General features: G+C 43.0%; 1 protein-coding gene across 2 annotated transcripts in view; it reads left to right on the top strand.

Moving 5' to 3' along the window:
• CYFIP1 (cytoplasmic FMR1 interacting protein 1) overlaps positions 1-27438 on the top strand; it is a 543505-nt gene that overhangs the window by 51778 nt on the left and 464289 nt on the right. For both annotated transcript variants that reach the window (XM_053707734.1, XM_053707733.1), the window contains exon 2: positions 7460-7583. In XM_053707734.1, the coding sequence (XP_053563709.1) occupies positions 7467-7583 (117 nt within the window). In that variant the 5' untranslated portion in view covers positions 7460-7466. The remainder of the gene's footprint in view (positions 1-7459; positions 7584-27438) is intronic.

The raw sequence follows: 27438 nt of genomic DNA, 5'->3' as shown, positions 1-27438 counted from the left end.
ATGACGACATCACGGCGCTGGTGGATGTTAGAGACCTTGCGCTTCCCCACCTTCTGTTTGAGGATGCCCCACAGATGCTCAATAGGGTTTAGGTCTAGAGACATGCTTGGCCAGTCCATCACCTTAACCCTCATTCTTTAGCAAGGCAGTGGTCGTCTTAGAGGTGTGTTTGGGGCCGTTATCATGTTGGAATACTGCCCTGCGGCCCAGTCTCCAAAGGGAGGGGATCATGCTCTGCTTTAGTATGTCACAGTACATGTTGGTATTCATGGTTCCCTCATAAACTGTAGCTCTCCAGTGCCGGCAGCACTTGTGCAGGCCCAGACCATGACACTCCCACCACCATGCTTGACTGTAGGCAAGGCACACTTGTCTTTGTACTCCTCACCTGGTTGCCGCCACACATGCTTGACACCATCTGAACAAAAAAGTTTATCTTGGTCTCATCGGGCCACAGGACATGGTTCCAGTAATCCATCGTAGGGCTGCAACGACTAATCAGCAAGATTGATCATAAAAATAGTTGTCAAAGATTCTCATTATCAATTAGGTGGTCAGCGATTAGTTGGTTAATTGCACAGCACCAGCTGCTTCAATCCGATGAACTCCTGCACATGGTATTGTGCAAACATTTTTATTTATTATTTTTTTTTCTATCCGATTAATCGGATGATTATTGTCCGATTAATCGGATAGAAAAACGATTAAAAAAATAAATAAATTCAATTTTTTTTGCACAATCTTAGTTGCAGTAGATCATCAGATTAAAGCAGCTGGTACTGTGCAACTGACCAACTAATCGCTGACCACCTAATTGATAATGAGATTTGTTGACAGCTATTTTTATGATCAAACTTACCGATTAGTTGTTGCAGCCCTAAATCCGTGTCCTCAGTCTGCTTGTCTTCAGCAAACTGTTTGCGGGCTTTCTTGTGCATCATCTTTAGAAGAGGCTTCCTTCTGAAATGACAACCATGCAGACTAATTTGATGCAGTGTGCGGCGTATGGTCTGAGTACTGACAGGCTGACCCCCCCCCCACCCCTTTAACCTCTGCAGCAATGCTGGCAGCACTCATACGTCTATTTCCCAAAGACAGCCTCTGGATATGACGCTAAGCACGTGCACTCAACTTCTTTGGTTGACCATGGTGAGGCCTGTTCTGAGTGGAACCTGTCCTGTGAAACTGCTGTATGGTCTTGACCACCATGCTGCAGCTTAGTTTCAGGGTCTTGGCAATCTTCTTTATAGCCTAGGCCATCTTTATGTAGAGCAACAATTATTTTTTATTTATTTATTATTTTAGTTATTTGCCATGAGGTGCCATGTTGAACTTCCAGTGACCAGTATGAGAGAGTGTGAGAGCGATAACACCAAATTTAACACACCTTCTCCCCATTCACACATGAGACCTTGTAACACTAACGCGTCACATGACACCGGGGAGTGCCCAATTTGGACATTTCTACTTAGGGGTGTACTCACTTTTGTTGCCAACGGTTTAGACATTAATGACTGTGTGAGTTATTTTGAGGGGACAGAAAATGTATACTGTTATACAGCTGTACACCCGCTACTTTACATTGTAGCAAAGTATAATTTCTTCAGACTTGTCACATGAAAAGATATAATAAAATATTTACAAAAATATGAGGGGTATACTCACTTTTGTGAGATTCTGTGTGTGTGAGTGTGTATATATATATATATAATGAAAGAGAGATGCACTCCTAACAAACAAGGTAGTCGAATGCCCTGGGTGCAGCAAACAAATAAATAGAAAAAGATAACAAGCGCACTCCAAGGGAACTTTTGAAATCCAATGTCACTTTATTTAATGAACGAAAACGTTCACTAAATAAAGTGACATTGGATTTCAAAAGTTCCATTGGAGTGCGCTTGTTATCTATATATATATATATATATATATATATATGTATATGTATGTGTGTGTGTGTGTATACTGTATATGTCGGTGTGTGTAAATATACTTGTCTCAATTTTTTTATTTTTAATGGTTAAGATCACTACTATGCATGTTTCTTTCCTAAGATAGGGAGAGTCCACGGCTTCATTCTTACTGTTGGGAAATACACCACCTGGACGCTAGGAGGAGGCAAAGACACTGCAGCCAAAGGCTTAAATATCCCTCCCACTTCCTCATTACCCCTGTCATTTTTTGCCTTTCGTCAAGTTATGAGGTGGCAGAGAAGTGTCAGAAGATTCGGAGAGTCCTGAAAAAGGGTATCTACCCTTCGAGATAGGACTGGAGTTTTAAGTAGTCATGTAAACCTCTCAGTGAGAGTATTGATGAAAGTTAGAGTCTTGAGATGCAGGGAAAGTTTTTCTGCGAAACCATCCAGACTACTGCTGACAGCTCCTAAGCAATCAGTGTTGACGAGTTTCACTGCCTGCTTTCTCTCACTCAAGTCCATGTCAGGAGCGCTGCTATAAGACTGTCACACTTAAGAGGCTGTGTTCTGTTCCACAGCATGGATCCTGGATGTAAGATTGTTTTAATTTTTACACATAAAACACTATAACAGGGTCACAGTGTTGCTCCTTTATACCTTGATAGGATCCAGGGTTAATGTCCTCTGAAGGGGGTTTATTGAACAGTTGGGGTTAATTAATCAGTGTATTAATTATTTACATCCTGCTTTGTGTGATTTTTTTTTTACCAGGGCTGATAGACTGTGGTTTTGGCTGGAAAAAACAGGTTACACTTAAGTTTCACTTTCATTTTTAAAAGTGTTGCACAGCTCCTATTACGTGCTGTACTTGTAAAAACAGGGGAAGTACTGTCTTGCACTCCGTGTGACTGGGTGTGGTCTATGTTCATTTCCTCTATTCCGGCTGAGACTTGAACCTTAGAAGAGCGTTTCCTCTGTTAACTGTCTGGGTCTAGGAGGTGGTGAGTGCCCCAGCCATTGGGAGTATAAAGGTGCAGTTTTCTGTAATAAAAAACGTTTTTATTTGTGTCCTTCTGTGGGTATCACCTGAGCTATGGAGAACTCTGACATCTTAGAAGGCTCTCCTTCTGTACTAAAGCATACCTGTTTATATTGTGAGGAGAACATGGTTTTCCTGCCCACTCAATTATGTTCCACATCCCTTAACACCGTTATAAAGCCTAAGAGAAAGGTTAACCCTTTTGTGTTGGGGTTAACTTGTCTACATTGGCACAGCTGTTCCAATGTAAACAAATTGAAATCTCACGATAGTGCACGTGATCACGAGATTTCAATGATGGGATCGTGTCAGGGGGCATCCCTATGATGCTAGGCACGCCCTCCAGACCGCGATCCCATCAGGGAAGCACCAGTGGCTTCAGGAAAGCGGAGTGGTTAGGACATATTTTGTGCTTCGGCGCTAAAGCCCGGCAAAATTCGGATGAAATACAATGTCCTAATGGCGTTAAAGGGTAAAACATAGCTCTCCTGACCTGTAGTCATCTAAATATTTATCGGATTTAGCTATTATGTCCCAGTTATTATCCGATAAGTTAACCTCTGTAGCTTCAGAGGGTGAACTTTCTGGGTCGGAGTCCTTGGCGTCTAAGCCTCCTGTTGCGGAGGAATCGTCTTTTTAGATTTAAAATTAAGCACTTGTTTTTTATTAAAGGAGGTTCTGTCTACGTTAGAGGTTCCAGAGGCTGCGCTGCCTGAAGAACCTATGATACGTAAATTAGACAGTTAAAATAAGACAGGAAAGTTCCTTTGAATTTTCCTGTGGCGGTTAAATTGGCGAACATTATTAAGAACGAATGGGAAAGAATTGGTTCTTCCTTTTCCCCCTCGTCAACTTTTAAAAACTTGGTCCCGGACTCTCAACTGGATTTGTGGGGCTCCATTCCTAAGGTGGATGGTGCTATTTCTACGTTTGCTAAACGTACTACTATACATCTTGAGGATAGTTCTTCATTCAGAGAGCCTATGGATAAGAAATTGGAAACCTTTCTGAAAAAGATGTTTCAACATATGGGATTTTTGTTTCAACCGACGGCTGCAGTTGCCGGAGCGGCTAGTAGGCTACCTACTGGTGTGACTCTTTTGTCGGAACTCATTGAGGTGGAGTCTCCCCTCGAAGATATTTAAAACAGAATTAAAGCTCTGTTTTATCTGTGATGCGAACATGCAAATTATTCGCCTAAATGCAAAGGCCTCTGGCTTTGCGCTCCTAGCTCGCCAGGCGCTCTGGTTGAAGTCTTGGTCTGCGAATATGATTTTTAGTCCAGACTACTTCCTCTTCCCTTCAAGGGAAAGATTTTATTTAGTCCAGACCTGGACTCCATTATTTCTACGGTTATCGTAGGCAAGGGTGCCTTTCTACAGCAAGATAAGAACAACAAGTCTAAGGGATAACAATCTTCATATTTTCGTTCCTTTCGTTCTGACAAATCCCAATGACAACAATTCTCCTCCAAGCCAGAGTACTTGGAAGCCGGCTCAGTCCTGGAATAAGTCCAAGCAAAATAAGAAGCTTGACGAAAACAAATCGGCATGAAGGGGCAGACCCCGATCCGGGATCGAATCGTGTAGGGGGCAGACGGTATCTTTTTTTTTTTTTTTTCATGTGCCTTGTTCAAGGACTTACAGGATCCGTGGGTCCTGGAGGTGGTATCTCAGGGATACAAGATAGGCTTCAAATCTTATCCGTCAAGGGGCAGATTCCTTCTCCAGAAAAGAGGGATGCCTTTCTAGGGTGCGTTCGGGATCTATCCTCCTTAGAAGTTGTTGTCCTGTTGCCTATTGAAGAAAGAGGTTTGGGGTTTTATTCAAACCTTTTCGTGGTCCCAAAGGAGGAGGGAACTTTCCGGCCAATTCTGGACTTAAAGTGCTGACCACTATATATCTGAAGAACGTTTACCTTCATGTTCCAATCCACAGGGAACACTTTCAATTCCTGAGGTTTGCATTCCTGGACCAGCACTTCCAGTTGCCATTCCATTTGACCTAGCTACTGCTCCAAGAATCTTTACAAAGGTTCTGGGGGCTCTTCTAGCCATTGCCAGAACTCAGGGTATTGCAGTAACCCCACATTTGGATGATATACTGGTGCAAGCACATGGATGGAAGATAAACTTGAAATAGAGTTCTCTTATCCCATGTACCAAAGTGGAATTCCTGGGTACTATAATAGACTCCATATCCATGAGGATATTTCTAACAGACCAGAGACGTTGCAAGCTAACTTCGGCATGTCTTGCTCTCTGGACCTCCTTGCGTCCCTCTGTGGCTCAGTGTATGGAGGTGATTGGTCTCATGGTGTCCTGCATGGACATCATTCCTTTTGCCAGGTTCCGTCTCAGACCTTTACAACTGTGCATGCTGAGGCAGTGGAACAGCAATCATTCAGATCTGTCTCAACAGATTGCATTAGACAATCGGTCGAGAGACTTGCTCTCTTGGTGGCTCTGTCCAGATCATCTATCCTGAGGGACATGCTTCTTAAGACCATTCTGGGAGATTGTGACTACGGACACAAGCCTATCCGTATGGGGAGCTGTTTGGGGTGCCAGGAAGGCACAGGGTTTGGAACTACGTGCAATTTTCAAGGCCTTGAAGGCTTGGCCACTTCTGGGTTTGTCCCAGTTTATCAGATTCCAAACGGACAATATAACCTCGGTGGCTTACATCCTTCATCGCCAAGGAACTTCTTGTTCCCCCCTGATGGTTAAAGTATCTCAGGTTCTGGAGTGGGTGGAGGCCCACAGCTGTTCACTGTCAGCGATCCACATTCCGGGTGTGGACAACTGGGAGGTGGATTTTCTCAGCAGGCAATCCTTCCATCCAGGGGAATGGTCTCTCCATCCCGAGGTGTTCGCAGAGATATGCAGAAAGTAGGAGATGCCGGAGATGGATCTCATGGCGTCCCGTCTCAATACCAAAACTTTACAAAACGTTTCAAAACTTTCTTACTCATGCCTGCCTGAGTAAGAAAGTTTTGAAAGTACCTTTTGGACTACTGGTTGGAACTTTGGTGCATGGTTCCACACCCACTCCATCATCTTGGATATCCCTGGACTCTCCCTGGTGAGACGAGGACTTCCACTAGTGTAATCTATCCATTGTGGTCGACCGGACGACGTGTAGTTCTGGACTGCGGTTTCTGCACTTTTATATGCGCTACAACTTGTGAGTAGGATTCCTCTGATTTTACTGTTGTCTCTATCCCATATGATCTGCACCATGTGGCGCCCTCTATCCAATTTCTTCTAGATTTTCCATCAGTGTTCCTGGCATAACACTCTGGAGGAGCTGCCTACCATCTCTGGAATATCGCCCACCACACACATTTTCTGGGCACTAATCTTTGGACTCTGCTGGACTTGATAAGTTAACCTTATTGACTGGACCAATATAGTTTATATATATATATATATATCATTTTCACATTTCATATTGTATATTATCTCCTTCATTTTGTCTTATTTTACTTGATTTTGTCCTATTTTACTTGATTTTTGTATCCATTCATTAGGAGTCTGGATTTCCATTGCTCACCTAATATTGTTGTTACATATATCCCTAAACAATATCCCATTTTTCCATCACTTTTATGGTAATATCTTTATAAAGTGTACTACTTTCTAAATATTTTATATTGTGCCACTTCTGCCCTAGGCGCCTCTTAGTAGTGCCCTGGTGACATTTGTGTCTCCAGTTGTACTAATTTTTGTTTCGGGAGAAATGTTTTGCAGCCTGTGGTGCCCTCAGAATAGGGTCCGCCTCTTCCTTTTTGTTCCCTCCCGTTATTCATTCAGTGTCCTCTGGAGCTTGGGTATAGTTTTCCCAACAGTAAGGAATAAAGCTGTGGACTCTTCCTATCTTAGGAAGGAAAACATAATTTATGCTTACCAAATAAATTCCTTTCCTTCCGGATAGGGAGAGTTCACGACCCCCACCCGTTTTTTCTTTTCTATGGGTGGTCTCCTATTTAATTTATTCTTTTGGCACCATTTGTAAGCTAATGTTTCTCCTACTTTTCCTTGTTCGCTCGGCAGAATTACTGGGGTAATGAGGAAGTGGGAGGGATATTTAAGCCTTTGGCTGGGGTGTCTCTGCCTCCTCCTGGTGGCCAGGTGTTGTATTTCCCAACAGTAAGGAAGGAATGAAGCCGTGGACTCTCCCTATCCAGAAGGAAAGGAATTTATCTGGTAAGCATAAATTATGTTTTTGTGAGCATCTTTAGTTCAAGACTAGCGTAAAACAAATTTGATGCCGGGCTTCATTTTAATGTCGCATGTATTTATAGACTTCTATGTACAATCCAGTTAGCTTCTTTATGCTTCTTTATTCTTATTGCAAATGGAAATGCAGCTCATATTTTTTGCTTTAATTTCAGATTTCATTCTTTAAAGTCCCAAAACCTGTATGTTATAAGCCTCATTATATATAATATATATATATATATATATAAATATATAATATATTATTTTTTTTTTTTTTACTTTGCAGGCGCATAATGACGGCCCAGGTTACCTTAGAGGATGCTTTGTCCAATGTAGACCTTTTGGAGGAATTGCCTTTGCCTGACCAGCAGCCATGCATTGAGCCTCCTCCCTCTTCATTACTGTACCAGGTAAAGTATAACTTGCACAATGTGGAAAATGCTTAATTTTTTTCATATTTTATTTCTAGAGATTATTATGTACCGCTATTTTTACACAAACCTCATATAAAACTGTCAGTTTAGTTATCTGGCCATTTGAAAATCATGGAACAGCTGTATGTTTTCTTAAGTTTCTCGAAGTACAGGCATTTAAAGTGGAGCATTGCTCGGTTCAGCGAAAAGAAATGGTAAATCTGTTTATTTTCACTCTCCCTACCTAGATAATACCCAACAATTAAAGAGATACCGTCTTGATAGGGAATGAATAGAAATGAGCACTGTCACTTTTACCACCTTTAAAAGTGGCTCCCCTTACTGACCTTTTTTAGTTATGTCAATCACATTATGGGCAGGATTAAAGTACTCTTCTCCCCTTCATATGTGTGGTATTTGGAAGTTATGTAGGATTTAGGCACAGGACAGTGGAGATATCTGGTCACAGGCTGAAGCTCAGTGGGAGCCATGCCCTTATGTCCAAGCAGGTGAGGTGGATTCTTTTCTAGGATTCTCTTGTGGCTGTGGAGCTTCTGGTACACACACACACACACACACTATTCTCACCATAGCTTTTTTCTTTCCTATGGCATGGAGAGTCCACAACTTTATTCCAATTGCTAGTGGGATATTCAACTCCTGGCCAGCAGGAGGCGGCAAAGAGCACCCCAGCAGACGTGTTGGGTTTAACTTTCCTTACCCATAATACCTGTCATTCTCTTTGCCTCTGTCAATGGAGGATGTGCCTGAAGATATTTAATCTTTTTATGGGTACTTTTCCATGCAAGCAAGGATCGGGGTTATGCTGTGTCCATGTCAATCTCTTAAGTAAGAGTAATGGTGGCTATTAGCAGTTAGAAAGCGGCGAGGTGGTCCTTGCTTTATTTCTAACATTATTGCTACCCCTTATAGAAAGCCAGGGTTGGTTACTTTGCTCTTTCTCGGTCTACAGGTCCCTGTTGGCAGTCAAATGAAGCTATCAGACCTGCAGCTGCTGTGACTACTCCACAGCAGAAATTCCCTGGAGCTTAAGTCTTTTCGTATATATTTAATTCTCTTGCAAGGTGTATCCAGTCCACGGATTAATCCTTACTTGTGGGATATTCTCATTCCCTACAGGAAGTGGCAAAGAGAGCACACAGCAAAGCTGTCCATATAGCTCCCCCTCTGGCTCCGCCCCCCCAGTCATTCTCTTTGCCGCTCTAACAAGTAGCATCTCCACGGGAGGGTAAAGTGAATGTGGTGTTAGATTTGTAGTGTTTATATCTTCAATCAAGTTTGTTATTTTTAAATAGTGCCGGTTTGTACTATTTACTCTCTGGCAGAAAGTGATGAAGAATTCTGCTGAGAGGAAAATGATTTTAGCATGTTGTAACTGAAATCCACTGCTGTTCCCACATAGGACTGAGGAGTACCAGAAAACTTCAGTTGGGGGGGAACAGTTTGCAGGCTTAACTGCTATAAGGTATCTTCAGTCATCTTTTTCTAGTCAAGACTTAGTAATGCTAGAAGACTGACAAGAATCCCCATGTGGGGAAGGTAAGCCATATTCTGAGACTCAATATAAAAGGAAGGCTTAATTAAAAGGGCTCAAAGACTGGTGGACACTGTTAAAGGGCAATCGTTTATTTTATAGTGAAAATCTAATCATTATACAAGTTTTATTACGATTTGGAGTGTTTTTATGGGGTTTTATTCCAAATGGCAGAATTTTAGACACCTATTTAGGGTTTTGAAGGCCCCACAACTCCGGAGTGGAGAGGGAAGGGGCCTAAATTTCGCGCCTCAGTTGCGCAGTTGATATTGCAGACAGCTTCATGCAGCTTCACGTGGAGGGCCCAAAAACTACGTGAGGACTTCATAGAGGCTTATTTTCCATCAGACTCATCCCCAGGGGCAGGTAGGGCCACAGCAGATTGCTGTGGCACAGTGCTGTAGTTTGCTAACCGGTTGTCAGCTTTAGGTTGCTCCAGTTTGGGCATTAAGGGGTTAATTGACTTGAAATTCGCTGTGCAATCATTCCAAAGCATTAGGATTGTGTGGTAAAAATTTCAGAAAGATAATTTTTTAAGGTTTAGTAAAAAAGTGTGCGCTTTTTATTATTTAAAGGCACAGTACCGTTTTTTCTCAAATTGTATATTTCAGTATTTGAGTGCTGTCTAAGTCTGTTTAACATGTCTGAGCCTACAGATAGACGTTGCTCTATGTGTTTAGTAGCCATGGTGGAACCCCCCTTTACATTTGTGTTTTAAGTGTGCTGATGTATCCTATGCATTTTAAAGATCATGTTGTTTCACTTAAAAATGTAGCCCAAGATGATTCTTTGATGGAAGGTAACAAGGATAGCCCACCTTCCTCTCCCCATGTGTCGACACCAGTTACGCCTGCGCAATCGATGCCTAGTACCTCTAGCGCATTGGCCCCTATTACATTACAACAATTAGCAGCAGTCATGGATAATTCCCTTGCAGCATTTTTATCCAAACTGCCAGTTTTTCCTAAAAAGCGTGATAGCTCGGTTTTAAGAACAGAGTATGAGCAATCAGAAGCTTTGGAGGGTTTATCTGTTGTACCCTCACAACACTCTGAAGTGACGGTGAGGGAAAGGTTTCTCAGCGGGCAGAATCAGATTCCTTAGCATTTAAATTTAAGCTGGAACACCTCCGCGTGCTGCTTAAGGAGGTATTAGCTACACTGGATGACTGCGACCCCATGGTGGTCCCAGAGAAATTGTGTAAAATGGACAAATATCTAGAAGTCCCTGTATACACTGATGCGTTTCCGATCCCGAAGAGGGTGGCGGATATTGTGGATAGGGAGTGGGAGAGACCAGGTGTACCCTTTGTTCCCCCCTCCTATCTTTAAGAAAATGTTCCCCATAACTGATCCCAGGCGGGACGCATGGCAGACGGTCCCTAAGGTAGAGGGGGCAGTTTCAACACTAGCCAAGCGCACAACCATACCAATTGAAGACAGTTGTGCTTTCAAAGATCCGATGGATAAAAAATTAGAAGGTTTACTAAAGAAAATATTTGTTCAACAAGGTTTCCTTCTCCAACCTATTGCCTGCATTATTCCTGTAACTACTGCAGCGGCTTTCTGGTTTGAGGAGCTGGAGGAGTCGCTCCAGACTGAGACCTCATATGACGAAATTATGGATAGAATTAAGGCTCTAAGGCTGGCTAATTCTTTTATCACAGATGCCGCTTTGCAATTAGCTAATTTAGTGGAGAAAAATTCTGGTTTTGCCATTATGGAGCGCAGAGCGCTTTGGCTTAAATCATGGTCGGCCAATGTGTTGTCTAAAACAAAGTTACTGAATATTCCTTTCAAGGGAAAGACCCTTTTCGGGCACGAGTTGAAAGAAATTATTTCGGATATCACTGGGGGAAAGGGCCATGCCCTCCCGCAAGATAGGCCTTTTAAGGCTAAAAACGAGGCTAATTTTCGTTCCTTTCGCAACTTCAGGAGCGGTCCTGCTTCAACCTCTGCGTCCACAAAGCAAGAGGGTAATTCTTCACAGCCCAAGGCAACTTGGAAGCCTTTGCAGGGCTGGAACAAGGGTAAACAGGCTAAGAAGCCTGCAGCTGCTACTAAGACAGCATGAAGGGGTAGCCCCCGATCCGGGACCGGATCTGGTAGGGGGCAGACTCTTTCTCTTTGCTCAGGCTTGGGCAAGAGATGTTTCCGATCCCTGGGCATTAGAGATAGTTGCTCAGGGATATCTTCTAGAATTCAAGGACTCTCCTTCAAGGGGAAGGTTCCACATTTCTCGTCTGTCTACAGACCAGACAAAGAAAGAGGCGTTCTTACGCTGTGTAGAAGATCTACTCAAGATGGGAGTGATATATATACAGTCCCAATTACAGAACAAGGACTGGGTTTTTACTCAAACCTGTTTGTGGTTCCCAAAAAGGAAGGAACTTTCATACCAATCCTGGATCTAAAAAGTCTAAACAAATTCCTCAGAGTTCCATCTTTCAAGATGGAGACCATTCGGACAATCTTACCAATGATCCAGGAAGGTCAATATATGACTACCGTGGATCTAAAGGATGCGTACCTTGATATTCCTATCCACAAAGATCACCATCAGTTCCTAAGGTTCGCTTTTCTGGACAAGCATTACCAGTTTGTGGCCCTTCCCTTCGGGTTGGCCACCGCTCCCAGAATTTTCACTAAGGTGCTGGGGTCCCTTCTAGCGGTACAAAGACCGCGGGGCATTGCAGTAGCACCCTATCTGGACGACATCTTAATACAGGCGTCGTCTTTTCCCAGAGCCAAGGCTCATACGGATATTGTTCTGGCCTTTCTAAGGTCTCACGGGTGGAAGGTGAACACCGAAAAAAGTTCTCTGTTCCCGCTCACAAGGGTTCCCTTTCTGGGAACATTAATAGACTCGGTAGAAATTAAAATATTTCTGACGGAGGTCAGAAGGTTAAAGCTTCTAAGTACTTGCCGAGCTCTTCATTCCATTCCTCGGCTTTCTGTAGCTCAGTGCATGGAGGTAATCGGATTAATGGTAGCAGCAATGGACGTAGTCCCTTTTGCTCGAATTCATCTCAGGCCACTGCAATTGTGCATGCTCAACCAGTGGAATGGTGATTATGCAGTTTTGTCTCCTCAAATCCAACTGGATCAGAAAACCAGAGATTCTCTTCTTCTGGATCATTGTAACGACCGACACCAGTCTGTTAGGCTGGGGTGCGGTCTGGGGCTCGCTGAAAGCTCAGGGCCTATGGTCCCGGGAAGAGTCTCTTCTCCTGATAAACATTTTGGAAACTGAGAGCGATAATCAACACGCTCCAGGCATGGCCTCAGCTAGCGGCGGCCAAGTTCATCAGATTTCAGTCGGACAACATCACGACTGTTGCATACATCAATCATCAGGGAGGAACAAAGAGTTCCTTAGCGATGAAGGAAGTAACCAAGATAATCAGGTGGGCGGAGGATCACTCTTGCCATCTATCTGCAATTCACATCCCAGGAGTAGACAACTGGGAAGCGGATTTCCTAAGTCGTCAGACTTTTCACCCGGGGGAGTGGGAACTCCACCCGGAGGTATTTGCTCAGCTGACTCAGCTATGGGGCATTCCAGAGTTGGATCTGATGGCGTCCCGTCAGAACACCAAACTTCCTCTTTACGGATCCAGGTCCAGGGACCCCAAGGCGGCATTGATAGATGCCCTAGTAGCGCCGTGGTCCTTCAATCTGGCCTATGTCTTTCCACCGTTTCCCCTTCTCCCTCGGCTGGTAGCCAGAATCAAACAGGAGAAGGCCTCGGTAATTCTGATAGCGCCTGCGTGGCCACGCAGGACTTGGTATGCAGACCTAGTGGACATGTCATCTGTTCCACCATGGTCACTGCCCATGAGGCAGGATCTTCTAATACAGGGTCCATTCAAGCATCCAAATCTAGTTTCTCTGCAGCTGACTGCTTGGAGATTGAACGCTTAATTCTATCCAAGCGTGGGTTCTCTGAATCAGTCATAGATACTCTGATCCAAGCTAGAAAACCTGTCACCAGGAAAATTTACAATAAGATATGTCGGAAATATCTTTGTTGGTGTGAATCCAAGGGTTACTCGTGGAGTAAGATTAGGATTCCAAGGATATTGTCTTTTCTCCAAGAAGGATTGGAGAAAGGTTTATCAGCTAGTTCCTTAAAGGGGCAGATATCCACTCTGTCTATCCTTTTACACAAGCGTCTGGCAGAAGTACCAGATGTTCAAGCGTTTGTACAGGCGTTAGTCAGAATCAAGCCTGTCTATAAACCTGTGGCTCCTTCATGGAGTCTAAATTTAGTTCTTTCAGTTCTTCAAGGGGTTCCGTTTGAACCTTTAAATTCCATAGATATTAAGTTATTATCTTGGAAAGTTTTGTTTTTGGTAGCTATATTTTCTGCTCGAAGAGTTTCAGAACTATCTGCTTTGCAGTGTAACTCACCCTATCTGGTGTTCCATGCAGATAAGGTAGTTTTGCGTACCAAACCTGGTTTTCTTCCTAAAGTTGTTTCTAATAAGAACATTAACCAGGAAATCATTGTTCCTTCTTTGTGTCCTAATCCAGCTTCTAAGAAAGAACGGCTTTTACACAATCTTGATGTGGTTCGTGCTTTTAAATTCTATTTACAAGCAACTAAGGATTTCAGACAAACATCATCTTTGTTTGTTGTCTATTCTGGTAAGAAGAGAGGTCAAAAAGTGACTACTACCTCTCTTTCCTTCTGGTTGAAAAGCATCATCCGATTGGCTTATGAGACTGCTGGGCAGCAGCCTCCTGAACGAATTACAGCTCATTCCACCAGAGCTGTGGCTTCCACTTGGGCCTTCAAGAATGAGGCTTCTGTTGAACAGATTTGTATGGCAGCAACTTGGTCTTCACTGCATACTTTTGCCAAATTTTACAAATTCGATACTTTTGCTTCTTTGGAGGCTATTTTTGGGAGAAAGGTTTTGCAAGCAGTGGTGCCTTCCGTTTAGGTTACCTGTCTTGTTCCCTCCCTTCATCCGTGTCCTAAAGCTTTGGTATTGGTATCCCACAAGTAAGGATGAATCCGTGGACTGGATACACCTTGCAAGAGAAAACAGAATTTATGCTTACCTGATAAATTACTTTCTCTTGCGGTGTATCCAGTCCACGGCCCGCCCTGGCAATTAAGTCAGGTTAAAATTTCTTGTTTAAACTACAGTCACCACTGCATTCTATGGTTTCTCCTTTTTCTCCTAACCGTTGGTCGAATGACTGGGGGGGCGGAGCCAGAGGGGGAGCTATATGGACAGTTTTGCTGTGTGCTCTCTTTGCCACTTCCTGTAGGGAATGAGAATATCCCACAAGTAAGGATGAATCCGTAGACTGTATACACTGCAAGAGAAAGTAATTTATCAGGTAAGCATAAATTCTGTTTTCTCTGGAAAGAAAACGGATCAGGACTAAGAATTCAGGGACCTAGTGGGACCTGTGACCTCCTAAAGGGGCTTGTATATTTGTTATATTTATCCGTTTGTCTGATATAATGCAGCTGAGCAGCTATCTGACCTTCTGCCAGGGACAAGGATTTTGCCGCCCTGTTACTGGGCAATTTTACAGTCAAGCCTAGGACTTATGGTGTGTGGGGACTAAGGGTCATGGTGACTTCTTCCTTCCTCCTTTTTATCCCTGTATGTTCTGTTATTTCGGTCTTTTAAAGTGCTTCCTTTTTGTAAGGGTTCATATTTACTGTGGATGTGTTATGTAACTGCCAAGCATGAAACTCTAGGTAAATCCTCAGTGATGTAAACTTTATATAATGAAGGAACGTTGGGGAAAGTCTGGAATTATCCAAAAGATCCCTTAATGAATATATGCTGTATGCCTGTAAATAAAAAATAACAACATAGTGCAATAATGCTATAGACAAATGTGGATAATCGAAATGAAGCTTACTATAGATTGTCAACACGTATTGACCCTCTATTGAGCCTTTATCAAGACTATGGTATGGTATGGTATGGAGGCTTCATTTATATTTGCGAATAACCAATCACCTCGCCATTATTTTGGCGCCAAAAACTTTGGTTTTCGATCTGTGCCGGAAACGGAAATCCCAGATCTTAGCATATTCGTTTTTAGCATTAATGTTTCCTAGTATTCCCATTTCTAACTTTATTACACAATCAAACCCCTGATCGGTTTATCCATCTTTCTAGTATCTTTTCAAAAGCCACTCTTACTAAGCATGTGTTGTTTGCCGTTGAAAATCGGCAAACCGGAAGTGACGTCTAGTTCTCAACATCATTTCCTGTATCAACTACCGGAAGTACTAAATACATCACTTCCGGTATCGTTGCGTCAGTCAGATAAACAATACGCGTTTTTGGTGTCGTTATGACAATTGCATGTTATTTGTTGCGATCTACAATGTACTGGTATCTGCATAAGAGGTATTTGTGATGAGTAGGAAAGATATGTTAGTATTAACAGCGTACATATTGACGTACATCAGACTAAAATGTTGTCTAGCTCATGTGAATCAGATCAGAGTGATTAGATAAATATATAAAAAGAGGAAAAATCTGCGCACAAACTTGGATGTCTATGATAAAAAAGCAGATAGTGTTATATTATTGATATATCTAAACCTCTGAAACAGGGGAAATTTGAATTGGGGGAGTCTTAAATTTTTGAGCAAAATAAACATTTTATTTTAAAACCCCCCAGCTTTTTTCCTTTCCTGATTGTCGTTTCTCCAACATAGGTGTGTCCGGTCCACGGCGTCATCCTTACTTGTGGGATATTCTCTTCCCCAACAGGAAATGGCAAAGAGCCCAGCAAAGCCGGTCACATGATCCCTCCTAGGCTCCGCCTTCCCCAGTCATTCTCTTTGCCGTTGTACAGGCAACATCTCCACGGAGATGGCTTAGAGTTTTTTGGTGTTTAACTGTAGTTTTTATTATTCAATCAAGAGTTTGTTATTTTAAAATAGTGCTGGTATGTACTATTTACTCTGAAACAGAAAGGTGATGAAGATTTCTGTTTGTAAGAGGGAAATGATTTTAGCAACCGTTACTAAAATCGATGGCTGTTTCCACACAGGACTGTTGAGAGGAATTAACTTCAGTTGGGGGAAACAGTGAGCAGACTTTTGCTGCTTGAGGTATGACACATTTCTAACAAGACGATGTAATGCTGGAAGCTGTCATTTTCCCTATGGGATCCGGTAAGCCATTTTTATTACATAAGAAAAAAAGGGCTTCACAAGGGCTTTTAAGACTGTAGACATTTTCTGGGCTAAAACGATTGATATATAAGCATATTTTAATACTTCATAGCTTTGAGGAATTATTTTATTCTTGGGAATTATGTAAAATAACCGGCAGGCACTGTATTGGACACCTTATTCTCTAGGGGCTTTCCCTAATCATAGGCAGAGCCTCATTTTCGCGCCTCTATTGCGCACTTGTTTTTGGGAAGCATGACATGCAGATGCATGTGTGAGGAGCTCTGATACATAGAAAAGACTTTCTGAAGGCGTCATTTGGTATCGTATTCCCCTTTGGGCTTGGTTGGGTCTCAGCAAAGCAGATACCAGGGACTGTAAAGGGGTTAAATATAAAAACGGCTCCGGTTCCGTTATTTTAAGAGTTAAAGCTTTCAAATTTGGTGTGCAATACTTTTAAGGCTTTAAGACACTGTGGTGAAATTTTGGTGAATTTTGAACAATTCCTTCATACTTTTTCACATTTGCAGTAATAAAGTGTGTTCAGTTTAAAATTTAAAGTGACAGTAACGGTTTTATTTTAAAACGTTTTTTGTACTTTGTTATCAAGTTTATGCCTGTTTAACATGTCTGAACTACCAGATAGACTGTGTTCTGTATGTGGGGAAGCCAAGGTTCCTTCTCATTTAAATAGATGTGATTTATGTGACACAAAATTTAGAGAAAATGATGCCCAAGATGATTCCTCAAGTGAGGGGAGTAAGCATGGTACTGCATCATCCCCTCCTTCGTCTACACCAGTCTTGCCCACACAGGAGGCCCCTAGTACATCTAGTGCGCCAATACTCCTTACTATGCAACAATTAACGGCTGTAATGGATAATTCTATCAAAAACATTTTAGCCAAAATGCCCACTTATCAGCGAAAGCGCGACTGCTCTGTTTTAGAAAATACTGAAGAGCATGAGGACGCTGATGATATTGGTTCTGAAGTGCCCCTACACCAGTCTGAGGGGGCCAGGGAGGTTTTGTCTGAGGGAGAAATTTCAGATTCAGGGAAAATTTCTCAACAAGCTGAACCTGATGTGATTACATTCAAATTTAAATTGGAACATCTCCGCGCCCTGCTTAAGGAGGTGTTATCTACTCTGGATGATTGTGAGAATTTGGTCATTCCAGAGAAATTATGTAAAATGGACAAGTTCCTAGAGGTCCCGGGGCCCCCCGAAGCTTTTCCTATACCCAAGCGGGTGGCGGACATTGTAAACAAAGAATGGGAAAGGCCCGGCATACCTTTCGTCCCTCCCCCTATATTTAAGAAATTGTTTCCTATGGTCGACCCCAGAAAGGACTTATGGCAGACAGTCCCCAAGGTCGAGGGGGCGGTTTCTACTCTAAACAAACGCACCACTATACCCATAGAAGATAGTTGTGCTTTCAAAGATCCTATGGATAAAAAATTAGAGGGTTTGCTTAAAAAGATGTTTGTTCAGCAAGGTTACCTTCTACAACCAATTTCATGCATTGTTCCTGTCACTACAGCAGCGTGTTTCTGGTTCGATGAACTAGAAAAGGCGCTCAATAAAGATTCTTCTTATGAGGAGATTTTGGACAGAATTCATGCTCTCAAATTGGCTAACTCTTTCACCCTAGACGCCACTTTGCAATTGGCTAGATTAGCGGCGAAAAATTCTGGGTTTGCTATTGTGGCGCGCAGAGCGCTTTGGCTAAAATCTTGGTCAGCGGATGCGTCTTCCAAGAACAAATTGCTTAACATTCCTTTCAAGGGGAAAACGCTGTTTGGCCCTGACTTGAAAGAGATTATTTCTGATATCACTGGGGGCAAGGGCCACGCCCTTCCTCAGGATAGGTCTTTCAAGGCCAAAAATAAACCTAATTTTCGTCCCTTTCGCAGAAACGGACCAGCCCCAAGTGCTATGTCCTCTAATCAAGAGGGTAATACTTCTCAAGCCAAGCCAGCCTGGAGGCCAATGCAAGGCTGGAACAAAGGTAAGCAGGCCAAGAAACCTGCCACTGCTACCAAGACAGCATGAGATGTTGGCCCCCGATCCGGGACCGGATCTGGTGGGGGGCAGACTCTCTCACTTCGCTCAGGCTTGGGCAAGAGATGTTCTGGATCCTTGGGCGCTGGAAATAGTCTCCCAAGGTTATCTTCTGGAATTCAAGGGGCTTCCCCCAAGGGGGAGGTTCCACAGGTCTCAATTGTCTTCAGACCACATAAAAAAACAGGCATTCTTACATTGTGTAGAAGACCTGTTAAAAATGGGAGTGATTCATCCTGTTCCATTAGGAGAACAAGGGATGGGGTTCTACTCCAATCTGTTCGTAGTTCCCAAAAAAGAGGGAACATTCAGACCAATCTTAGATCTCAAGATCCTAAACAAGTTTCTCAAGGTTCCATCGTTCAAAATGGAAACCATTCGAACAATTCTTCCTTCCATCCAGGAAGGTCAATTCATGACCACGGTGGATTTAAAGGATGCGTATCTACATATTCCTATCCACAAGGAACATCATCGGTTCCTAAGGTTCGCATTTCTGGACAAGCATTACCAGTTTGTGGCACTTCCGTTCGGATTAGCCACTGCTCCAAGAATTTTCACAAAGGTACTAGGGTCCCTTCTAGCGGTGCTAAGACCAAGGGGCATTGCAGTAGTACCTTACTTGGACGACATTCTGATTCAAGCGTCGTCCCTTCCACAAGCAAAGGCTCACACGGACATTGTCCTGGCCTTTCTCAGATCTCACGGGTGGAAAGTGAACGTAGAAAAAAGTTCTCTATCTCCGTCAACAAGGGTTCCCTTCTTGGGAACAATAATAGACTCCTTAGAAATGAGGATTTTTCTGACATAGGCCAGAAAATCAAAACTTCTAAACTCTTGTCAAATACTTCATTCTGTTCCTCTTCCTTCCATAGCGCAGTGCATGGAAGTAATAGGTTTGATGGTAGCGGCAATGGACATAGTTCCTTTTGCGCGAATTCATCTAAGACCATTACAACTGTGCATGCTCAGTCAGTGGAATGGGGATTATACAGACTTGTCTCCGACGATACAAGTAGACCAGAGATTCACTCCGTTGGTGGCTGTCCCTGGACAACCTGTCACAGGGGATGAGCTTCCGCAGACCAGAGTGGGTCATTGTCACGACCGACGCCAGTCTGGTGGGCTGGGGCGCGGTCTGGGGACCCCTGAAAGCTCAGGGTCTTTGGTCTCGGGAAGAATCTCTTCTCCCGATAAATATTCTGGAACTGAGAGCGATATTCAATGCTCTCAAGGCTTGGCCTCAGCTAGCAAAGGCCAAATTCATACGGTTTCAATCAGACAACATGACGACTGTTGCGTACATCAACCATCAGGGGGGAACAAGGAGTTCCCTGGCGATGGAAGAAGTGACCAAAATCATTCAATGGGCGGAGACTCACTCCTGCCACTTGTCTGCAATCCACATCCCAGGAGTGGAAAATTGGGAAGCGGATTTTCTGAGTCGTCAGACATTTCATCCGGGGGAGTGGGAACTCCATCCGGAAATCTTTGCCCAAATTACTCAGTTGTGGGGCATTCCAGACATGGATCTGATGGCCTCTCGTCAGAACTTCAAGGTTCCTTGCTACGGGTCCAGATCCAGGGATCCCAAGGCGACTCTAGTAGATGCACTAGTAGCACCTTGGACCTTCAAACTAGCTTATGTATTCCCGCCGTTTCCTCTCATCCCCAGGCTGGTAGCCAGGATCAATCAGGAGAGGGCATCGGTGATCTTGATAGCTCCTGCGTGGCCACGCAGGACTTGGTATGCAGACCTGGTGAATATGTCATCGGCTCCACCATGGAAGCTACCTTTGAGACGGGACCTTCTTGTTCAAGGTCCGTTCGAACATCCGAATCTGGTCTCACTCCAACTGACTGCTTGGAGATTGAACGCTTGATCTTATCAAAGCGAGGGTTCTCAGATTCTGTCATTGATACTCTTGTTCAGGCCAGAAAGCCTGTAACTAGAAAAATCTACCACAAAATATGGAAAAAATATATCTGTTGGTGTGAATCTAAAGGATTCCCTTGGGACAAGATAAAAATTCCTAAGATTCTATCCTTTCTTCAAGAAGGTTTGGAGAAAGGATTATCTGCAAGTTCTTTGAAGGGACAGATTTCTGCCTTGTCTGTGTTACTTCACAAAAAGCTGGCAGCTGTGCCAGATGTTCAAGCCTTTGTTCAGGCTCTGGTTAGAATCAAGCCTGTTTACAAACCTTTGACTCCTCCTTGGAGTCTCAATTTAGTTCTTTCAGTTCTTCAGGGGGTTCCGTTTGAACCCTTACATTCCGTTGATATTAAGTTATTATCTTGGAAAGTTTTGTTTTTGGTTGCAATTTCTTCTGCTAGAAGAGTTTCAGAATTATCTGCTCTGCAGTGTTCTCCTCCTTATCTGGTGTTCCATGCAGATAAGGTGGTTTTGCGTACTAAACCTGGTTTTCTTCCGAAAGTTGTTTCTAACAAAAACATTAACCAGGAGATAGTCGTGCCTTCTTTGTGTCCGAATCCAGTTTCAAAGAAGGAACGTTTGTTGCACAATTTGGATGTAGTTCGTGCTCTAAAATTCTATTTAGATGCTACAAAGGATTTTAGACAAACATCTTCCTTGTTTGTTGTTTATTCTGGTAAAAGGAGAGGTCAAAAAGCAACTTCTACCTCTCTCTCTTTTTGGCTTAAAAGCATCATCAGATTGGCTTACGAGACTGCCGGACGGCAGCCTCCTGAAAGAATCACAGCTCATTCCACTAGGGCTGTGGCTTCCACATGGGCCTTCAAGAACGAGGCTTCTGTTGATCAGATATGTAAGGCAGCGACTTGGTCTTCACTGCACACTTTTACTAAATTTTACAAATTTGATACTTTTGCTTCTTCTGAGGCTATTTTTGGGAGAAAGGTTTTGCAAGCCGTGGTGCCTTCCATCTAGGTGACCTGATTTGCTCCCTCCCTTCATCCGTGTCCTAAAGCTTTGGTATTGGTTCCCACAAGTAAGGATGACGCCGTGGACCGGACACACCTATGTTGGAGAAAACAGAATTTATGTTTACCTGATAAATTACTTTCTCCAACGGTGTGTCCGGTCCACGGCCCGCCCTGGTTTTTTAATCAGGTCTGATAATTTATTTTCTTTAACTACAGTCACCACGGTATCATATGATTTCTCCTATGCAAATATTCCTCCTTTACGTCGGTCGAATGACTGGGGAAGGCGGAGCCTAGGAGGGATCATGTGACCGGCTTTGCTGGGCTCTTTGCCATTTCCTGTTGGGGAAGAGAATATCCCACAAGTAAGGATGACGCCGTGGACCGGACACACCGTTGGAGAAAGTAATTTATCAGGTAAACATAAATTCTGTTTTTTTGTTTTTTTTTTCCTTTTGGTGAAATCACCTGCTGTTTTTTTGTGATATAACCTGTGGAGCTGTTTGCCTGATATCATTCTGTGAGTATACTGCACTTATATATTAAGGGGCACAGATATTCTATGTCAGTGTGATATTCTTTGAACACAGATACAAACAAAATTCTTCTGGGAAAAGTGTGAAACATAGAGGAAAATCCTTTGGAGATCCCTTAGAACCAGCGCCTCTATCTGCCAATATACATCGTTTGTACAGCTTTGAGAGAGACTGTTTGGAAGGCAGCGTTTCTAAATAAAGGGAAGTAACTATCCTATTGTATACTTCTTTTTTTTTTTTTTTTTGTTCACTATATACACATCCTACCTCTCAAAGTACCCCTTAGCCTACGATGTGTTGGGAAATCTTTGTGTTTTCTCAGTTTTGCTACTTGATGCTTTTTTAGCCGATTGTAAAATATTTTTTGTAGCGCTGCTCTAATTGAGATAGATGCAGCGTCGTCTTGATGGGTTTGAATGTTCAAGGAGAATGCTCCGGGGTTTAAACTCCCTGATTTCTTAGCCCAATCTCCTTATTTCCCTAATGTGAGGGGAAGTCAATACTTCTAAGGGTGTTTTATTTAAACTGTTGTTAGTTATGTTGCATCATTCCCCTTTCGTACGGCTGCACCTCCAGTGCTTAGGAGCTGTATATTTTGCCGGTTTTTCATATGAAGGAGGTTCCACAGGTATTTGGCTTGATTTTCCTTTATTAAGGGACATATTTAAAGGGACATTAAACCCAACATTTTTCTTTCATGATTCAGACGGAGAATACAATTTTAAACAACATTCCAATTTACTTCTATTATTTAATTTGCTTCAGTCTTCAGATATCCTTTGTTGAAGAAATAGCAATGAACATGGGTGAACCAATCACACAAGGCATCTATGTGCATCCACGAATCAGCAGCTACTGAGCCTATCTAGATATGCTTTTAAACAAAGGATATCAAGAAAATGAAGCAAATTAGATAATAGAAGTAATTTGGAAAGTTGTTAAAAATTGCATGTTCTCCCAGAAAGTGGAAGTCCGGGGTCATCCCAATGATTGAGGAGTGGGCCTGCTCAGTTTAGGAGCTGCTCTAGTTGGAGAGATTCCACTACTTTAAAATGAATCAATTGGGCACCCACAAAATGATGTTAGCCACCTGGAGAAACGCTCCTGTGTAAGGAGAGATAGATGCAGCCCTCCTCCAATTATAATTTTTTTTTTCCTCTCCCCCTTCTTCCTTCTACCATCACCTTCTCCTTTTAAGGAAAGCTGACACACAAAATGTAAACCATGATTTACCTACAGTTACAGTAATTTGAAAAATGTTAAAAATAATTCAAGCTATATAAGAATAACAGTTTACTCAGTTTCTTGTAGATCAAGAATTAATGCATTCACAGAAATCTTGTCATGCAGATGTCTTTTGAATATACTGAGTTTCTTAACTATGAGATTTGTATTTCTGCAATACTGTAAGAAAAGATGATTTCTCTTGTTAAGTGTATTCAGTTTACGGATCATCCATTACTTATGGGATATATTCCCTTTCCAACAGGAAGTTGCAAGAGGATCACCCAAGCAGAGCTGCTATATAGTTCCTCCCCTCACATGTCATACCCAGTCATTCTCTTGCAACTGACATAGTAGGAAGGTGTGAGAGGAGTGTGGAATTTTTATACTTAATTATTTCTTCAATCAAAAGTTTGTTATTTTAAATGGCACCGGAGTGTGCTGTTTTTTACTCTCAGGCAGTATTTAGAAGAAGAATCTGCCTGCGTTTTCTATGATCTTAGCAGAAGTAACTAAGATCCACTGGCTGTTCTCGCACATTCTGAGGAGTGGGGTAACTTCAGAAAGGGAATAGCATGCGGGGTCCCCTGCAGATGAGGTATGTGCAGTAGAATATTTTTCTTAGGAATGGAATTGACTAAGAAAATACTGCTGATACCGATGTAATGTAAGTACAGCCTTAAATGCAGTAGCGACTGGTATCAGGCTGATGAATGTATGTACAATAAGTAATTTTCTAAGGAATGGAATTTGACTAAGAAAATACTGTTAATACTGAAGTAATGTATGAGCCTTAACTGCAGTAGAAGCGACTGGTAGCAGGCTTATTAATAACACTACCTAACTTTTAAAGTGCATGTTTAAAACGTTTACTGGCATGTTATTCGTTTTTGTGAGGTACTTTGGTGATAAATCTTTTGGGGCATGATTTTTCCACATGGCTGTCGTTTATTTCTGCATAGAAACGGTTAACTGAGGTTTCCCACTGTTGTAATATGAGTGGGAGGGGCCTATTTTAGCACTTTTTTGCGCAGTAAAAATTCAGTTACAGTCTTCCTGCTTCTTCCTCCTTGATCCAGGACGTCTCTAGAGAGCTCAGGGGTCTTCAAAATTCATTTTGAAGGAGGTAATCAGTCACAGCAGACCTGTGACAGTGTGTTTGACTGTGATAAAGTTAATTGTTAAATTGATTACCCGTTTTTGGGTATTAAGGGGTTAATCATCCATTTGCTAGTGGGTGCAATGCTTTGCTAACTTAATACATTTACTGTGAAAATTTGGTTGCTATAACTGATTTGGTTCATTGTTATTTCAACTGTGACGATTTTTTGTGCTTCTTAAAGGCGCAGTAGCGTTTTTTATATTGCTTGTAAACTTATTTGAAAGGATTTTCCAAGCTTGCTAGTCTCATTGCTAGTCTGTTTAAACATGTCTGACACAGATGAATCTGTTTGTTCACTATGTTTGAAGGCCAATGTGGAGCCCCATAGAAATATGTGTACTAAATGTATTGATGTCACTTTGAATAAAAGTCAATTTTTATCTGTAAAAGAAATTATCACCAGACAACGAGGGGGAAATTATGCCGACTAACTCTCCTCACGTGTCAGTACCTTTGCCTCCCGCTCAGGAGGCGCGTGATATTGTGGCGCCAAGTACATCAGAGAGGCCCATACAAATCACTTTGCAAGACATGGCTGCTGTTATGACAGAGGTATTATCTAAATTGCCAGAATTAAGAGGCAAGCGCGATAGCTCTGGGTTAAGGACAGAGCGCGCTGATGATGTGAGAGCCATGTCCGATACTGCGTCACAATTTGCAGAACATGAGGACGGAGAGCTTCATTCTGTGGGTGACGGATCTGATCCAGGGAGACCGGATTCAGAGATTTCTAATTTTAAATTTAAGCTTGAGAACCTCCGTGTATTGCTAGGGGAGGTATTAGCGGCTCTGAATGATTGTAACACGGTTGCAATTCCAGAAAAAGTATGTAGATACTTTGCGGTACCGGTGTGTACTGAAGTTTTTCCTATACCTAAAAGGCTTACAGAAATTATTAGCAAGGAGTGGGATAGACCCGGTGTGCCCTTTTCCCCTCCTCCGATATTTAGGAAAATGTTTCCAATAGACGCCACCACACGAGACTTATGGCAGACGGTCCCTAAGGTGGAGGGAGCAGTTTCTACTTTAGCTAAACGTACCACTATCCCGGTGGAGGATAGTTGTGCTTTTTTGGATCCAATGGATAAAAAATTAGAAGGTTACCTTAAGAAAATGTTTGTTCAACAAGGTTTTATCTTACAGCCCCTTGCATGCATTGCGCCTGTCACTGCTGCTGCGGCATTCTGGTTTGAGTCTCTGGAAGAGGCCATTCGCACAGCTCCATTGGATGAGATTATGGTCAAGCTTAAAGCACTTAAGCTAGCTAATGCATTTGTTTCTGATGCCGTTGTACATTTAACCAAACTAACGGCTAAGAACTCCGGATTCGCCATCCAGGCGCGCAGAGCGCTATGGCTTAAATCCTGGTCAGCTGACGTGACTTCTAAATCTAAATTGCTTAATATTCCTTTCAAGGGGCAGACCTTATTCGGGCCCGGCTTGAAAGAAATTATTGCTGACATTACTGGAGGTAAGGGTCATACTCTTCCTCAGGACAGGGCCACATCAAAGGCCAAACAGTCTAATTTGCATGCCTTTCGTAACTTCAAGGCAGGAGCAGCATCAACTTCCTCCGCTCCAAAACAGGAAGGAACTGTTGCTCGTTACAGACGGGGCTGGAAAGCTAACCAGCCCTGGAACAAGGGCAAGCAGGCCAGTAATCCTACTTCTGCCCCTAAGACAGCATGAAGAGAGGGCCCCCTATCCGGAAACGAATCTAGTGGGGGGCAGACTTTCTCTCTTCGCCCAGGCTTGGGCAAGAGATGTCCAGGATCCCTGGGCGTTGGAGATCATATCTCAGGGATATCTTTTGGACTTCAAAGCTTCTCCTCCACAAGGGAGATTTCATCTTTCAAGGTTATCAGCAAACCAAATAAAGAAAGAGGCATTTCTACGCTGTGTACAAGACCTCTTAGTAATGGGGGTGATCCACCCAGTTCCGCGGACGGAACAAGGGCAAGGGTTTTACTCAAATCTGTTTGTGGTTCCCAAGAAAGAGGGAACCGTCAGACCAATCTTGGACCTAAAAATCTTAAACAAATTCCTAAGAGTTCCATCATTCAAAATGGAAACTATTCGAACCATCCTACCCATGATCCAAGAGGGTCAATACATGACCACAGTAGACTTAAAGGATGCCTACCTTCATATACCGATTCACAAAGATCATTATCGGTACCTAAGATTTGCCTTTCTAGACAGGCATTACCAGTTTGTAGCTCTTCCCTTCGGGTTAGCTATGGCCCCGAGAATTTTTACAAAGGTTCTGGGCTCACTTCTAGCGGTGCTAAGACCGCGAGGCATAGCGGTGGCTCCGTACCTAGATGACATTCTGATACAAGCGTCAAGTTTTCAAATTGCCAAGTCTCATACAGAGATAGTTCTGGCATTTCTGAGGTCGCATGGGTGGAAGGTGAACGTGGAAAAGAGTTCTCTATTACCACTCACAAGAGTTCCCTTTCTGGGGACTCTTATAGATTCTATAGAGATGAAGAATTACCTGACGGAGTCCAGGTTATCAAAGCTTCTGAATGCTTGCCGTGTCCTTCATTCCATTCCACCCCCGTCAGTAGCTCAGTGCATGGAAGTAATCGACTTAATGGTAGCGGCAATGGACATAGTACCATTTGCGCGCCTGCATCTCAGACCTCTGCAATTATCCATGCTAAGTCAGTGGAATGGGAATTACTCAGATTTGTCCCCTCTACTAAATCTGGATCAAGAGACCAGAGATTCTCTTCTCTGGTGGCTTTCTTGGGTCCATCTGTCCAAGGGGATGACCTTTCGCAGGCCAGATTGGACAATTGTAACAACAGATGCCAGCCTTCTAGGTTGGGGCGCAGTCTGGAACTCCCTGAAGGCTCACGGATTATGGACTTAGGAGGAGAAACTCCTCCCAATAAATATTCTGGATTTGAGAGCAATATTCAATGCTCTTCTAGCTTAGCCTCAGTTAGCAACACTGAGGTTCATCAGATTTCAGTCGGACAACATCACGACTGTGGCCTACATCAACCATCAAGGGGGAACCAGGAGTTCCCTAGCGATGTTGGAAGTCTCAAAGATAATTCGCTGGGCAGAGTCTCACTCTTGCCACCTGTCAGCGATCTACATCCCAGGCGTGGAGAACTGGGAGGCGGATTTTCTAAGTCGCCAGAATTTTCATCCGGGGGAGTGGGAACTTCATCCGGAGGTCTTCGCTCAACTGATTCATCGTTAGGGCAAACCAGAACTGGATCTCATG

Source organism: Bombina bombina, chromosome 3, assembly GCF_027579735.1.
Source record: "Bombina bombina isolate aBomBom1 chromosome 3, aBomBom1.pri, whole genome shotgun sequence".
NCBI lineage: Eukaryota > Metazoa > Chordata > Amphibia > Anura > Bombinatoridae > Bombina > Bombina bombina.
Note: the sequence above shows the minus strand (reverse complement) of the source record. Positions and strands in the feature narration are given on the sequence as shown.